This window comes from Belonocnema kinseyi, chromosome 5, assembly GCF_010883055.1.
Source record: "Belonocnema kinseyi isolate 2016_QV_RU_SX_M_011 chromosome 5, B_treatae_v1, whole genome shotgun sequence".
Classification (NCBI taxonomy): domain Eukaryota; kingdom Metazoa; phylum Arthropoda; class Insecta; order Hymenoptera; family Cynipidae; genus Belonocnema; species Belonocnema kinseyi.
Genome location: NC_046661.1, coordinates 92981518 through 92998669, shown reverse-complemented (window position 1 = coordinate 92998669; position 17152 = coordinate 92981518). Strand labels below are relative to the sequence as shown.

General features: G+C 28.1%; 1 protein-coding gene across 2 annotated transcripts in view; it reads right to left on the bottom strand.

Annotated features, from left to right (window-relative positions):
* The window catches only part of LOC117172842, a 33267-nt gene extending 18324 nt beyond the window's left edge, over positions 1-14943 (bottom strand). For both annotated transcript variants that reach the window (XM_033361093.1, XM_033361092.1), the window contains exons 1-4: positions 14892-14943; positions 12376-12620; positions 7634-7909; positions 965-1388 (exon numbers count right to left, since the gene is read on the bottom strand). In XM_033361093.1, coding sequence (XP_033216984.1) covers positions 965-1388; positions 7634-7909; positions 12376-12610 — 935 coding nt within the window. In that variant the 5' untranslated portion in view covers positions 12611-12620; positions 14892-14943. The remainder of the gene's footprint in view (positions 1-964; positions 1389-7633; positions 7910-12375; positions 12621-14891) is intronic.
* Positions 14944-17152: the final 2209 nt, after the last annotated feature.

Below are 17152 nucleotides of genomic sequence, written 5' to 3'. Positions count from 1 at the left end.
GTTCGCGGGCTGTAGCGAGAGTCTAAGATCCGATTTATAATACAGTGCACCGGCGTTAAAAATAAAAACTAATCAAGGAATCAGGAAGTATCAAATAATTATGTATAAATAAATAATAGTGCATGTAAACTCAGTCATTTAATATTATGTCAAGAAATAATAATAATATTATAAATTTGAAGCATCAAAAAATTTGCGGAATTAAGATTCCGCTGAATTTCAACTATTAGATGTTTATATTTTGTTTTACTTTAGTACAGTTTTTCTCAAAAATAGAACCATTCTATTGTACATAATATTGAATGAATTAATTAATTTACATTATGCACTATCATTAATTTATATATAATACTTTGATATTTCCTAATTACTGAAACTCTCGCTTAAGCCTGCGCGCGAGTCGCCTAGCCGCTATCCAATTGAGATGGTTATAATTTCTCGAATATCAATTCGATTGGGCTGAAATTTTCCAGAAAACTTTTTTGTGCTCTTGTCAACAACTTTCTTGATGGAAGTTTTTTATTTTTAAAAATTCGCTCAATAAACGAAACGTTTGAAGTTAGAGAAGTCCGATAAGCGCCACACATCAGAAAAAAATTTACAACAATTATAAATTAAAGACATTTTCGAATTACTTTGACTCTGTTATTGGATAGACATATCGAACTACATTCCTAAAAAATTTATTACAAAATCCTGAAAACTTACTTACTGGGGTCTTCCCACTCCCGACGAAATAAGTTTATGTGCCCGTATTCCATCCTGCAGCTCAATTATTCATTTTTCAAAATTCAAAAATTTGATTGAAAAGTAATCTTTTTGAATTTACGAAGTCCATCCCGAAAGCATTCAATATTTAAGCTTGAAAACTTGATTCTTGTTTTCAAAATCCATATCTTTAGGTTGACAATTTAACTATTTGGGGCTGCATTTTGGGCTGTAAAGTCTATTTAAAATATGTAACCTGAAGAACATTGCATAATCTTTTTTCTTTTTTAGTGCATATAACTTTTTAAGTAAAAAATCCGCATGGATGAGGATATTATTTTTTACAATCTCTTCTTCCTTTAACATCATCATCTTGTGGCCATGAGATCTTTTTTGATTCCTGAATCGAAAGAAGTAAAGGGGTCTTCGTGCACGCAAAATTTCTTGTCTTTCAGTAGATTGATGGAGGCACAATTTTGCCAGTCTTTCAAGTTCCGCACTATGCTTCTTATTAGCTGACCAAATACCTGGTCTCTCCAACAAGTCTTCCAAAAATTGTTTGTCTTTCGATAAAGACTGAAGATAATATTCGGCCATGAAGCGATACAGTTTTTTCAAATAAGCTGCCATCATTGCTTCAGGATCATTGACCTTGAACTTGGTCTTTTCTTCGTCGATGCCTAAATCATTTAATACAAAAAATCTGTACCATCTATTTAACCTATTTAAAGCTATATTAAAATATTTTAAGCTAACCTTGCCTGTGAAAGGTAGATAGCGTTGTTCAGAATATAGATAAAAATATATTTTTGTAGCGTTTGGAGACCTTCAATTCTAGGCTCAATAAGCATTAGTTGAAGTAATTTGACCTTGTCAGTATTGAATTAACACATAAAAAAGATAAAAATGACATTCGCATTTCCAGGGAATTTCGCACTTTTACCTGCACTCTTAGAAGGAGCAGCGTAATTACTTAAAATGCGGGTCATTTGAAGCTTGTCAATGGCTTGGTAAAAATAGCTTTATCTGTTTTCTAAACGGCGCTATCACCTTTAATCGTCAAGTCTCAATTTTAGTAGGTCATCCACTGACCAGGTGAACTTTTCAAAATAAGCCACACTGCTGGAAGTAAGTGGATAACGTCTCTGTCCGTTTGAATCCTTTTCTATCTTTGAGATCCATTTCTACCCACCACTTATCCACATGTATCCTTTTCTTTCTACTCCCTATCCATAATCTAGTGTTTCTATAAAAATAAATCCATCGCTTATCCTCGTCTATCTTTTCTTACCGTTAGGCAGTCTAAACTCTATTTCATCATTTTAATCCCTAGCTTTCTAATTTAATTGAATCCTTTCTATCATTTATATAATCTGAGATAGCCCTATCTTCTTGAATCCCAGTCTTTCTATATAAATGCTTCTACAGCTTGTCAACCTATATCCTTTTCTATCTGTTTCTATCCTTTTTTATTGTTTATGCAATCGAAAATCTTATCTATCTTTTTCAATCCTGATATTCCTATCTAATTTAATCTTTTTCTATCTTTTTTCAAATATAAGTCAGCCCATCCTTCTGAAGCCTAGTGTTTCTATCGACATGAATCCTCCACTTATCCACCTATACTCATTATTCGATACCAAACTTTGCCTATCTTTTTCAATGCTTATCGTCTGCTTTACTGAAACCTTCTCTATCTCTTCCAAGTATAAGTCAGCCCTAAACTTCTAAATTCAAGACTTTCAATCGACATGAATTCTTTGCTTGTACAATTTATCATTTTCCATCCACTAGGCAATCTGAAATTTTGTCTATCTTGTTTTTAACTCAATTTTCATATCTAATTAATTTTTTTGTATCTTTGCTGAAACATTAGATAGACCTATCCTTCTGATTCCTAAGAGTTTTATACAAACGAAGTTTTCACTTATCCACCTCTATCGTTTTCCATCCATTAAAAAATCCTGAATTGCGTTTATAGTTCCTAATCCCTATTTTTTTATCTAAATGAATCCTTTTCTATCTTTTCTGAAATATAAAATAGCCCTATCTTCTTGAATCCCAGTCTTTTAATTAAAATGTATTCACAGATTATCCACCTATATCCTTTTCCATCCTTTTTTATTTTGTATGCAATCGAAAATCTAATCTATCTATTTTAATCCTTATATTTCTATCTTATTTAATCTATTTCTATCTTTTTGCAAACATATGTCAGACTTATTCTTCTGAAGCGCAGTCTTTCTATCAACATGAATCTTTCTCTTTTCCGCCTATATCCTTTTCTATCCATTATTCAATATAAAAATTTTCCTATCTTCTTCAATGCTTATCTTCTGTCTCATTGAAACCTTCTCTATCTCTTCCAAGTATAATTCAGCCCTAAACTTCTGAATTCCAGACTTTCTATCGATATGAATCCTTTGCTTGTCCACCTTTATCCTTTTCTATCCACTAGGCAATCCGAAATTCTATCTATCGATCCCTATCTTAATTCTAAGAGGTTTCCACAATTTTAAAGACTTCTACGAATTTTAAAGGTTAGAAACATTTTCAAAACATTTCCAGAAATTTTTTATGTTTGCGCAAAATTTCAACGGATTCTAAAGGATTTTAGCTGATTTCATGAGTTTGAAAGCATTCAATAGGGTTTTAAGGCCTTTAAATTATTTAAAAATATTTCAAGGCATTTTAAATAATTTCCCATATTTTAAGGAATTACAAAGATTTCAAAAATGGTCAAAAATTTTAAAAGCATTCCTAAAAATTTCACAAGCTTTCAACAAATTTTAAAGGGATTAAAGTATTTAAGCTAATTTCAGGGATTTTAAAGTATTTTATACAATTTTATTAATCCTTCCTTATATTTTAAAAGATTTCAAGAGATTTCGAAAAATTCAAAGATTTTGAAACAATTTCAAGAATTTCTAGAAAATTCACAAGACTTCAATACCTTTGTGAATATTTTAAAAATTTTCTAAACATTTTAAGGAATTTGCAAGATTTTGAGAATTTATAAAGATTTAAAAAGTTTTTAAAAACTTCCAAGATTTCAAAATTCTTCAAAAGAATTCAAGGCATTACTAAAAATTTCACAAGATTTTAACAGATTCTAGTGGATTTTAAAGAACTTAAGCTGATTTCCGGGATTTTTATTAGGGTCTCTAAAGGCTTTTAAGATTAATAAAATTTAAATGAATTTCATATAATTTTAACCATATTATAGTATTGCACACAATTTAAAAAAATTAAGATATTTAAGGGATTTTAAGGGATTTTTTAAAGTTTATCGAAGATATATAAAAAAATGTAAGGTGTTTAAGGATAATTCAAAGAATTTCTAGAGAATTTTGGGAATTACAATGACTTAAACATTTTTTAATGAATAGTAAAAGATATTAAACATTTCAAGCTTTCACCGTAATTTCACGAGAATAAAAACATTTAAAAAATTTTTAATAAATTAAGAAACTTTAGTGCATTTAAAAATAGTCCAAGGACTCTTAACAATTTTATCGTTTTTCGAGATATTTTAAAAGAAATTATATTTAAAGATTTTTTAGGAGATTTATCTCGATTTGTATGGAATAATGAGGGATTTCATCAATTTTAAGAGATTTCATCATATTTAAGATATTAATAAGATTTCAAAGTTTTTTGGGTATGCAAAAAAATGAAAAATTACAAACAATTTCAAAACAAAAAAATTTACAAAAAATTTCTCACCACTGAGCAAGTCGAATGAAAGTTTGCAAAGTTTTAAAATGGTTTATTTTTAGACAAAATTGGCAAAAGTCCGTTCACAAACAATTCGGAAAAAATAGAAAGAGAAATTCTGTTTGAAACTTAAAAATACATACATGTTTTGCTATTGTATTAAAAAGAGCATAAAAATACAAAAATGAACAATAACATTTTTTTTGCAACTTTAGATACAAATTTAAAAAAGTTCATGCTTCTTCGTTTGTTTGAAATATTACATTGCGACAAAAAAATCGTCCTTTTTCTTTTGCATATTAGCTTATTTACTTCCATCTATTTTACCCAAAAAATAATTCAAGAATTGTTTTTTCATTTTTCGCGGATTCTGTGTAAACTGATTTTTGCGGATTTTGTGTAAAAATAACTCATGTTTCAAGATTCGAAAAAAAAATCTGTTTCAAATCAAAAATATGAATCTCATAAATTTGAGTTTTTCAACCCAACCTAGGATACGAGTTTTAAAAAATAGTTAATCCCTCAATTTAATATTTAAAAAAGTTGTTATATTTTTATCAAGAAAATTTTGATACCATTTTTCAAATTTTACTCCCCTATTGATTCTTTTTTAAATGTATAAAATAAGTATAAGGCCTGCCTCCCTAATTACCCGTCCAGGCTTTGAGATATGCTACCCTGAATTTATCCCCCTCAATCTTTTCTGTTCTCTAAAAAAAATCCCTCCAAAACCGAACCAAGTGGGTTAATATTAATATGTGCTCCCGGGCTTTTAAAATTAACATGGGCGTTTGAAGGGGAAAATCCCAGTTTGTAAGAAAACTGGGAAAAATAATTTTACTTTTTATCAAGTTTTTTATATATTGAGTTAGTCCCTTCTTAAAATGTTCAAGAGATCATTTCTACTCAGTACCTTTTAATTTTTAAAAGGATTTTCAAATACTTTAAAAGATTTTTAAAATGTTATAAACATAATCTGAAAGATTTTAAAGCTATTTCATTAAATTATTAGAAGTAAAAAAATGCAACCACTTTAAAAGAAATTTAGAAGTTTTTAAAAAATGACAAAAATAATTTAAAAATCGGAAAGTTTTCAAAATTTTTAACTGAATGTACAGTATTAAAGGTTTCGAAATAAAATTTTGAAGCTGTTTAAGTTTTTTAAAGGCTTTAAATTAATTTTAAAAATTCGAGGTTTTTCGGGAAATTTTCAAATGATTTGTTTATAAAAAATAATTTTAAGAGAAAATTAAAATGAATTTCTAAAAATTTCAAAGCAGGTTTTCAAACAAATTTAGGAAAAAATTTGAATTTTTGAAAGTTTAACCAAAAAAGGTATCAGCTGTTTAAGGATGTTAAGATGATTTTCAAAAAAATCACCAAAAAATGTTGTAAGATTCCTCGGAAAATTTGTAATGACTTTTTATTTTTTTAATTAACCTAAATAATCTATCTTAAAAACATTTAAAATATTCCAAAAGATTTCCAAAAATGTCAAAAACGAATCTGAAAGAGTTTTAAGCATTTTGTTTAAATTTCAAGTATTACAAAAACAATTCGATCATTTAAAATATATTTAGTAAATTTAATAGAATTTCAAAAATAAGTTAAAATGGGATACAATTTTAAAAGTTTCAAATCAATGTATAGTGTTTAAGATTTCGAAATCAAATTTTGAAGCTTTCTAGGGATTTCGAGGGTTTTAAATAATTTAAAACATGATTTGAAGATTTATAGTAAAATTTTAAATGAATCATTTTAAAAAATATTTAGAAGTCTTAAAAAAATTTTAACATAATTCAATTTTCGTAAGATTCCTCGAAAATCTTTATATGATTTTTCATTTTTTAAAATCAATTTAAAGAGTATATTTAAAAAGATTTTAAAACATTTCAAAAGATTCTCAAAATTATCAAAAAAGAATCTGTAAGATTGATGAAGCAATTTCTATGCCGAAGATTTCGAAGTAAAATTCTGAACCTTTTTAAGGATTGTAAGGTTACAAACTGATCAAAGAGTTTTTAACATTCACAGTAAAATTTGAAATTATTTTATATTACAAAATATTAATTTTATGAGAAAATTGAAAAAGATGTCCAAAATTTGCAAACCAAAATATTTTTTTTTTTTTAATTTTTCAGGATTTTTATCAAATTTTAGAACAAATTTTATCATTTCGAAAAATATTTAATAGTTTTGTAAAAATTTCAAAATATAATTTTAAATTAAAAAGGATTTCAAAACGTTTGAAACATCATAGAATTTTTGTAAAATTCCTCGTAAAATCTTTTAAGATTTTTTATTTTCAAAAATGAATGTAAAAGAGTATATTTAAAGAGATTTTTAAGAATTTCAAAAAATACCCAAAATTGTCGAAAAATAAAATTTTGAAGCCTTCTAAGGATTTTTAAGGTTTAAATAATTCCAAATAACATTTCTAAGATTTCTAGAAAAAATTTTAAATTATTTTTCTTCAGACATATTAATTTTTGAAAGAAAACTGAAAAGTATGTCTAAACATTTTGAACGATTTGCAAAGTTATGAAAAAAGAATGTAAGAGAAGAAAACAATTTAAAAAATAATTCAAAATTTAACAAAATTGTAAAATCTAAAGAAAAAATGTAGATTTTTGAAGAAAAAAAAAATTGAAGCCTTTTAATGATTTTAAAAATCATTTAAAGAAAAAAGTTTAAAATATTCCAAGACATTTTTAAAGATTTCTAAAAATGGGACGACTTGAAACTCCCCAAAAATAAAATTAGGTATATTACATTTATATAACCCTTTAAAAAACTGATAAAACTCTCTACAAACCTAATTTAAGCTAGAATTTATGTGTTTACAAATTTGGACACAAATAGTTATTTTAAATCAAAAATTAATTTTTCCCTTGAACCGCAAAAATACACATGCAAGTAGCGGGCGATGCATCATGCTAGTTTTTTCTTTAAAGTTGAAAAACGTCTTCCATTAACCAAATAAAAAAATGTAATATATTTTGTTGATAAATAAAATTATACTAGCCCGACAAAGTGCATAAAAAATTGACAATAATCTTTGCAAATATATAAAGCTTTATATTTCAAGTGAAAAAATCATAATACTAAAAGTTAAGTAGAAAATGGGGGTAGGGGTCTTTATCTTTTGGTACGGTAGTGTTACAAGAAGGCGTGTCTGAAATTCGTCCATAAATACTTTTTGTGATACCTTCGAACTCATCTTTGATCTCATCGTTTTTTGCTTTGAGATCCTGAATAAAGTCCTGCATCTCTTTTATCCAGGGGTAAAGTTGCCGCAGGGCTGTGGGGGACGTATTCTTCCCTACGCAATCCTTAATAGTCTGGTTTCCTTGATATATGCCCCATGTGAAGGGATATGGCCTTATTCGTTTTCCCCGGTGAGCGTCAATTAGGCTGAGTTCGAACTCTGCGGTTTTGAACAAGGTCTCCACCCGCATCCATATCACTTGATAGTTCTGCGGGTCTGTAAAGGCCGGAAATGCACAATTAGAGAAAGGGTCATTCTGGAATTTTAGGAGTTGGGGTCTCCTCCAATCACTCGAATGGCTACTCTCGAACTTTGTTTGGTCATTTGAGTTCCCGCATTTCAATCAGTCCAAACTTTAAGCTATTGTATTTATCGATTGAGGAAATTCAGCGTTCAATCGAATCAAATTGATAGACAAGTACTTCCATGCTTTCACTTCCCTACTCCACCTCCTTTCGATTACTTCCCCTCCTGTCTCAAATTGTTTCTCTCCCCCCTACTGCTCCATTCTTTCATTACTCTTCCTCTCCTCCTTTCTATACTTTTTCACCTCTCCGTAACTTGTCTAATTTCTCAACCTTCACTTATCTTGATAACCTACTCACACTCACTTCCCTAGTAACACTCTCCTTACTTTCCCATACTTCTCCTTCACGCCCTTAAACTACATTTCCCTTACTTCCCCTAAATCTTTCTTAATTCCCTCTTCCTCGCTAACCCCTACTATTTCTTCCGGTAAAAAGTACGACAGACAGACGCAGCAAAAAAAGTATCCAGACAAATCAATTTTGAAGCAAAACTGCTAGTCCGATTTCCACATTTTTTGCAATACAACTTTAAGCTCCTTTATTAATCGATTCAGTGAATTTGACATCCAATCAAATCAAATTCATAGACTTCTCTAATATCACTCTCCTTACTTTTCCATACTTCTCCTTTACACAGTCAACCATATATGCCTTAGTTCCTCTACATTCTTCTTAATTCCCTGGTCCTGGACCCTATATATCGCCTATTTCCTCTACATTTCCCTTTAATTCCCTTTTCTTTGCTAACTTGATTTCCTCTTTCAGTAAAAAAATACGACGGACGCGGCATAAAACGTATCCGGACAAATAAATTTTGAAACTAAAATTCTAGTCCGATTTCAAAGTGTTTTTTAAAGAAACTTAAAGGTTTTGTCTGGGAAAATTCTAAAATTCGGCATGCAATCGGAAAAAATTTTTATATAAGGATACATAGAAGATTGGCCAATCATTGTCTGCCTCGTTCAAATATAAACTTATATTATACAATTTTTAAATGAAAGTACCAATAAATAGTGCAGGACGATGAGCGAAAATAATGAAAAAACTCCCCCTCTTATACTTTCTCTTACCTATCTATTCTCTTTTGTCGTAATTCACCGCTTCTTCTTTAATTTCCGTCCCCTTACTTTCTCTATTACGCCTTCTTTCCTTTACTATCCCTATTCTTACTATCATTTTCACTTACACTTCCTTTCTGGACTGTCCCTCACTTCCCCTTTCCATCTTCCCATACTCTTCCTAGCTTTTCTCCTGTCCTACCTCTGACTTTCCTCTCCTAACTTCCGTGTTATATTCACACCAGGTTTGCTTCTACCATGCCATCTTCTACAATCACTTGCTCTACTTACCCTTCACCCCCTTTCTTCCTGCTTTCCCACACTTTACTTTCTTTCCCCAACTTCCTTTACTCTCCATGTCCTCCCTTATTTACCGCCCTCACTTCTCTTCTCCATCTTCACTTCCCCTAATTACACTCACTTTCCTACTAACCTCGCAATCACTTCCGCGCCCATCTCCTACTTCCTCTCATTTCCCCTTCCTTTACTTCCCTTACTTTCCCATGCCTCACTTCCCACACTAGTCCTCGACTCACTTCCCCTACCTCTACTTACATTCCTTGTACCTTCCCCCCCAAATACCCTTCACTTCCCCTATTTCTTCTCGTGGTAAGAAAGTACGACGGATGGACGGAAGGGACAAAAAAATTATCCGGACAAATGAAGTTCTGCATCTTTACGGCAAAGCATATTCTGCCAAAATGGTTCGAAACTATTTTTATCTAGTAAATCAGAAAAAAATGATTGAATTCCGAACTCTGCTATTTGGTCAAAAAAAGATCATTTAACTGAAAATCATCAACATCTAGTTTAAACATTAGTTGCGTATTATTTAATCAAATTTAATAACAAATACATTATTTGACTATTTGCCAGTAGAAAAGTTGAATTTTTTCATGAGATTTAACTTTTTATTTGCTGCCTAAGCCTTTTGCTGTGATATTTTAGAATTAGGAAATGACATTGCGTTGTTTAGACAATTTTAATAAACAAATGCTTCATTTAGTCATTTTTAAATATAAAAGTTTTTTAGTAGAATTAACTAAAAACTTGTCACTGAAGGCCTTTTGAGTTCATACTTTGAAGTTAAAATACAATTCTAAATTAAATTAAACAAATTTAACAAACAAATGCATTATTTGGCGATTTTTCTGGAGATATGTTTCGTTTTTTAGTAAAATCAACTGCTTAGATTTTTGAAAAGCCTTTGTCTATCTACTTCAAGTTAAGCAATAATTTTTCAAAGCAAATTTGATTTAAAAATTCTTAATTTACCTATTATTAAATAAATAAGCCTTGTTTCTTTAGCAGTCTTCCACAAATATCGCACTGATAATCTTTTACTGTATTATTGTACTTCTTAGATAACAAACGCTCATTATTTAAACTAGTGAAGGAAACGAAGTCATGAGTTGCCCATTTTTCAGCAGATATATTTAGTTTTTTTCAATGTAATGCTTATACTAAAAAAATTAAAGGTTTCTCATGAAAAATGGATAAGTCATGACTTTGTTGACTTCATTATTTTGAGTGATAAGTAATTATTAACTAAAAGCATAATAAAACAAAAAGACAAATTATTGCATCAGTTAATTAAATTTGTTTAATTAATGAGCAGTCAGTGTCGAACTTTAAAGTATGGAAGCAAAATGTTATCGGTATGATATTTATGATTGATTCTGCTAAGAATACTTGTATATTTAAAAATGCAAACATAGTGCATTTGTTTATTAAATTTGTTTATGTACTACACCATTGTCTAATTACAAAGTATCAAAGCAAAAAGACATAACTATGATACTTATAGTTGATTTTGATAAAATAACGAAATCCAACAATTGTTAAATGGCTTCATTTCGTAGTTGTTTATAAAATATTTATTAACAATTACCAAATGACGCTTACCTTATTCTAAAGCAAAATTTACATAATTTTACTTCCTTTTTTATCAAAATACAGGTCCAAAGTATTTAAATATAGCAAATAAAAAGAAGTTACGACTTTTGTGCTGCATGAAAAATGTTTAATTTCAAAAATGCGAAAAAGTTTTAAAAAATGTTCAGAATTAAATTAAATTGTTTACTTATAGCAATAAGGGGAAATGATGGTTGGGGAAAGGGATTATCAGCAGGAGAAGTTGGGAAATAAAAGTGATGGATGGGGAAGGGGAGTGTTAGATGGGGAAATAGAGGGTAAAAAGTGAAAGCTGGGGAAGTAGATGAGGACAACTGATGGACGGGAAACGGGAGTGTTAGCTGGAGAAGCGAAAAGAGAAAACTGATGGCTAGGGAAGTAAAGGAGAAAAGGCGATGGATGGGGAAGTAGAGACGGAAAAGTGATAGATGGGAAAGGGGATTTTTAGCTGGGAATGTAGCGGAGGAAAAGTGATGGATAGGGAATGGAAGTCTCAGTTGGGGAAGTAGAGGAGGTAAAGTGACAGATGGGAAAAAGAGTGTTAGCTAGGTATGTAGAGGATGGGAAGTGATGGATGAGAAAGGGGAGTGTTAGCTGGAGAAATACAAGAGAGAAAGTTACGGATGGGGAAGAGAAATTTTAGCGGGGAAAATAGAGAAGGTAAAGTGATTGCTTGGGAAATAATGGATGAAAAGTGATGTATGGGAAAGAGGAGTTAGCTGAAGAAATATACGACGGAAAGAGATGGCTGGGAAAGTAGAGAAGGGAAAGTAAAAGATAGAAAAGTGGAATCTGAGCTAGGAAAATAGAGGAGAAATTGTGATGGCTGCGGAAATAATAGATGAAGAGTGATGGATGGGAAAGGGTAGTGTTAGCTTATGAAATAAAGGTGGGAAAGTGATGGCAGGGGAAGGGGAGTATTAGCTGGGAAAGTAGAGGAAAAAAGTGATAGCTAGGAAAGAACAAAATGGATAGTTTTAGCTCAGAAGGGAGAGTTCTAGATGAGCAAGTAGAGAAGGGAAAATGATGGATGAGAAAGGGAAGTGTTAGCTTGAGAAGTAAAAGAGGGAAAGTGATGACTGGGGAAGTAGAGGGGTGGAGTGATGGCTGGGGAAGGGGTGTGTTATTTTGGAAACTAGAGGAGGGAAAGTGGTAGAGGGAAATTGATGGATTGAGGAAAGGAGTGTTCGCTGGGGAAGACAGGGGAAGGGGAGCGTGAGCTAAGAAAGTAGTGGATAAGGAATTTCGGGAAGAGATAGGCGAATTAGGAAAGGGAAAAGTATGATAAGGAGAGGGTTTGAGTAGACACTCTGAAAACTAAAAAGTTTTAATCTCTTAGCTGTAAGATTTGTTTATATTATAAATTATTTTTTATAGGTAAAATTTGGTTTTATAAATGTACCGAGTTCCAGGCATTTATTAGCATTCTCAGCAGCTTCTCTGTATCTAGTGGACATCATTAAGGCTCTGGTCAGACCCAATAAAGTTCGGAGATTAGTGCCCTCACTCAGTGCTATCGACTTTTCAAAGGAACCTACAGCTTCCGTAAGCTTCTTTATGGTCGTTAAGCGGCAACCCCATTCTCGATAAAGAACTGCACCCCGAAATAATTCTGGACCCTCTTCGTTTTGCCTCATCTTCAATTTTCTGCATCCAACAAAAATTACTGTTATTCATGTCTTTTCCATTTCTGATTATTACTGTAATTAGCCTCAAGAAAACTAAAAGTTAGATTTAAAAAATGCTGAGTATTATTTTTAAGCTTCTAACAATCTCAACTCAATTGCCACAGGTCAGGAAATTACAGAAAGTCAGAATTTAAAACTGGCCAGGGAAATTAAGGAAACGATACAGATATAGGTATTTCTCGTTAAACTGAAGTTAAAATCAATTTTATTATAATGTTAAAAATTCATTCTTTTTGGTAGAAAGTTCGATTTTATCTTGAAAATTCATCTACTTTGGTTCAAATGATAACTTTTTTTAATCAAAAATCACAAATATTTGGATGAAAAGTAATTTGTTTTGGTTGAGCATTCATCATATTATTTAAAACCCCATTTTTTATTTAAAATGCAACTCCTGTGTTCAAAATTACTTTTTTTGGTTAAAAATTAATTTTTTTAATTGAAAATTGAACCATTTCATGTTTGGCTGAAAAGTTATCTTTTTTATTAAAAACTTATTGGTTTAGTTGAAATTTTGACAATTGCGTTAAAAATTAATCTCTTTATCTGAAAATTTGATTTTTCTATTTTTTCTAGAAAATTGATATTTTTTATAAAAATTTGATCTTTTTGGTTGAAAATTCATGTGTTAAATTAAGAATGTAACTATTTATTATAAAACTTTTATCTTTGCTTAAAAATTAAATTCTTTGGTTGAATATTCGTTCCATTTTTGCTTGGAAATTTTTTTTTATCTAAAAATATATTTATTTTTATGAAAATTCTTCTTTTTAGTTTAATTTATCTATTTTTTATTGAAAATTAAAATACTTTTTGAGGAATTATTCATTGTTAAACTTTTCTTTGAAAATTTATTTTTTCATCAAAGAGTCGTCACTTCGGTTGAGATTTTACCTTTTTTTCTTAAAGAAATTAATTTTTTTTCTTAGTTAAAAATTAATGGTTTCAACTGCAATTTAAAAACTTATTTTCTTACTGAAAATGTGACTATTTAATTTTTTTTCAATGTAACTTTTTGGTTTGAAATTCTTGTACATATATGTTTAAAAATTGGTCTTTTTCGATAGAAAATTAATCTTTCGAGTTGAAAATTCAACTATTTGATTAGAAACCTTTTTTGTTTAAGTTTCATCATTTTAGTGATAGATATTTAATCTTCTTGATTAAAAATGCATCTGTTTTGTAAAAAATTTAACTATATCCTCAAAAAATTGTTTCATTTAAAAATTTATATCTTTTATTAAAAATGTATGTATTTTGTTCAAAAATTGTCTTGTTTGGCATAAAATTCGTATCTTGGTTTCAAAATTTAAAACTTTGTTTACAATGAATTTTTTTATTAAATGTTCATAACCTTGGTTAAAAATTGATTTTTTGCTTAAAAAATGTAACTATTACATTTTTATTGGAAATTTCTCTGTTCTATTTGAAAATTTATATACTTAATTGAAAAATTGTTTATTTTTATTCGTTTCTTTTTTAGTTTAACTATTTTTTATTGAAAATTAAGATATTTTTGTGGAAATATCAGTCATTACTGAAATTTAATTTTTATAACTGAAAGAAAAAATCTTCCATTTTCAGTTTAAAATAGATTTAAAACTTATCTTTGGGGTTAAACATTTTTATTTTAGTTTCTAAATTTTATATTTTAATTTTATATTATAAATTTTCATTATTATATTTTTGGTTTAAAATTGACCTTCTTGAGAGAATAACTTAATTATTGATCTTCTAGGTGTAAGCTTGTTCTTAAACCTGAAAGAACAATTTAGAACTGTCAGAAAAATATGAAAAAATGGTCAGGGAATTTCAGAATTGGGATTTTGTAGCAACTTTGACCAGGAACTTGAACAAAAGTATTTAAATAAAAATTAAATTAATTTTTGAATTTCAATCCTCTATTTAAAATTCGCTCTTTCTAGAGAACTACAAATTTGAAAAGGTCAGGGATTTATTCCATGCCGAGGATGCTGAAAAAGTAATTTGTAATTTTAAAAGTTGATGCTAGAGATCCAAGTTCTTGATTAATTTCTCAGGAAGAGAATTTGTTACGACTTGCTAATTTTTTTGTTCTATATTCAGTTCAAAATTCTGAAATAAGCTGAAAATATACAATATTAAAAATTTATAAACAAAAAGTCATTTATGATTAAAAACAAATTAAGGTCTAATTAATAACTGATTAAAATCAATTCAATTTTTTCTTAAATATAAAGAATTAACTTACCGACTTTCTCGAGTTGCTTATTTTTAAAATAATTTATCCTTATTTTATTTTTATTTATTTATTACAATTAATTTTTCACAAAAAATTTGGGTTAGTTTCCGTTAGTTTTCTTGATTCGGTCTGAATTTAGTGACGGGTAAAAATACTCGGAAGATCGATAGGTTTCATATTTCAAAAAAAATTAATAATAGTAAGAAAAATATTCACTTTTCAAGTTTATTTATCTATGTGTATCAAAGGTAACATAAATATAATTTGCCTGAGGTTCTTAAAAATTAATTCTTAGTAAAAAAGGAAATTTCCAACCAACAAAAACTTTAATTTTAATTCAGAAATATTTTAACTCATTCAAAAGAGACGATTTTTCAAAAAATAGTTGAATCATCAAACTAAAAAGATCGATTTTCAACCAAAAGTATAATTGTTGAAATTTCAGTTAGAAAAACTAATTTTCAACCAAAAATAAAAGTAATTTTCAACAAAAAAATTTAATTTTTATGAAACAAAAAGGGTTTTTGACTGAAATAGTGAATCATCAACCAGAGAAATTTATTTCTAAGAAAATAATAAAATGATTTCAATTTCAGTTTATTAAAAATTCAAAGTTTATATAAAATTTTCCCAAAATTCTTAAGAAAATTGAAAAAGATTTTGAAAGATTTCAGATATGTTATTTCCAAATATCAATAAATAAGTTAATTCTTCATCAAAATACATGAATTTTCAATTTAAAATATATTTTTTCAACTAAAAATATATGTATTAAACCAAAAATAGATTACTTTAATTTTAAGTTAAAAACAAAATTTTCACTTAGAAATAAAATTTGCAAACATAGTAAAGGTCAATTTTAACCAAATATTTAAATTTCAAACTTAAGAAATGAATTTTTAAAGTAATTTTTCAATTTTTAATCAAACAAGTTAATTCTCAACAAAAAAGATAAATTTTCAGTCTAACATTGAATAGTTTAATTTTCATTTACAAAAATTAATTTTTAACCAAAAAAACGTAATTTTCAATAAAATAGTTACATTTTAACCGAGAAACATAAATTTTAAGAAAAGTGTAATTTTCTATGTTGAACCTAAAAAAATGCTATTTCAAATTAAAAAGAGTTAAATTCATAAAAAAATAACATTTTTTTTCAATTTGTTTGGAAGGTTTTTACATTAATTTGAAATATAATTAATGTAAATGAGAAATCATGTTAAATTTCCCCATGAATTTTACGAACAATTATTTATTTTCGGGAAACCTTTTAACGTTTTTAAGAAGCTTCGAATGATTTATTCGAAATCTATGACAATTCTAAATATCTCTCAAACTGACTCGAGTTTTTCCTAGAATTTTATTATTCTTTAAAACCTTTTTTTAATTTTTGCTCAAAATAAATTTTCAGACAGTAAATCTTTTTAAATTCATCTCGGTACCTTAAAGAAAAAATTATTTTCCGAAAACTATTGGAAATTCTTGAAAAGATTCTTTTTTTATTTCAAAATCTTAAAAAATCTATATTTTGTTAAAAATTTGTTGGAATCTTTTTCAGTTACAAATTATTTCATCTTTTCAAAGCTTCTAAATACCAATTAAGCTTAAAATATGCATTTCTTTTTAAGCTTTTTAAAATTCTATATTATTTTTGAAATTTTCAACCAAATTTTCTAGAAATCCTAAGACATTTTTTTTATTTTCTTTAAACCTTTTTAAATTCTTAAAAATCTTATAAATATTTTATTCGAATAATTCAAAATTTTACATTTTGTTTCAAATAACAATTTTTTATTCGTTAATTTCAAATAATTTTCAAATCTTCTTGAATTTTCTTTATAAATTAATTTAAAAAATAAAGAATCAAATTAAATATTCTCAGGAATCTTGAGAACATTTTTTTATAATCTTCGAACTTTAAAAAATATTATTAAAATTTTTAAATGTAATATCGCATTCTTTAAAATTCCCCATTTTTTCATTTTAATGTTTCATTATTTTTCATTCCTTAGTACCTTTTAAAACAATTCGAATTTTTACTAAAATTATGAAAAAAATTCTGCGAAATTTAAAAAAGCCTTCAAATCTACTAGATACTCTTTTCATAATTTTTTTAATCTTTCTGAATTTGTTGGAAATCTTTTTTAATATTCTCTACAAGTAAATGTTGTAAAATAAAAAAATCATTATAAATGTTTCGAGAAATCTTTTTTAAAAAATCGTATTCTCTTGAAACCTTTCAAAATTCTTTTAAAAACTTCCAAAATATA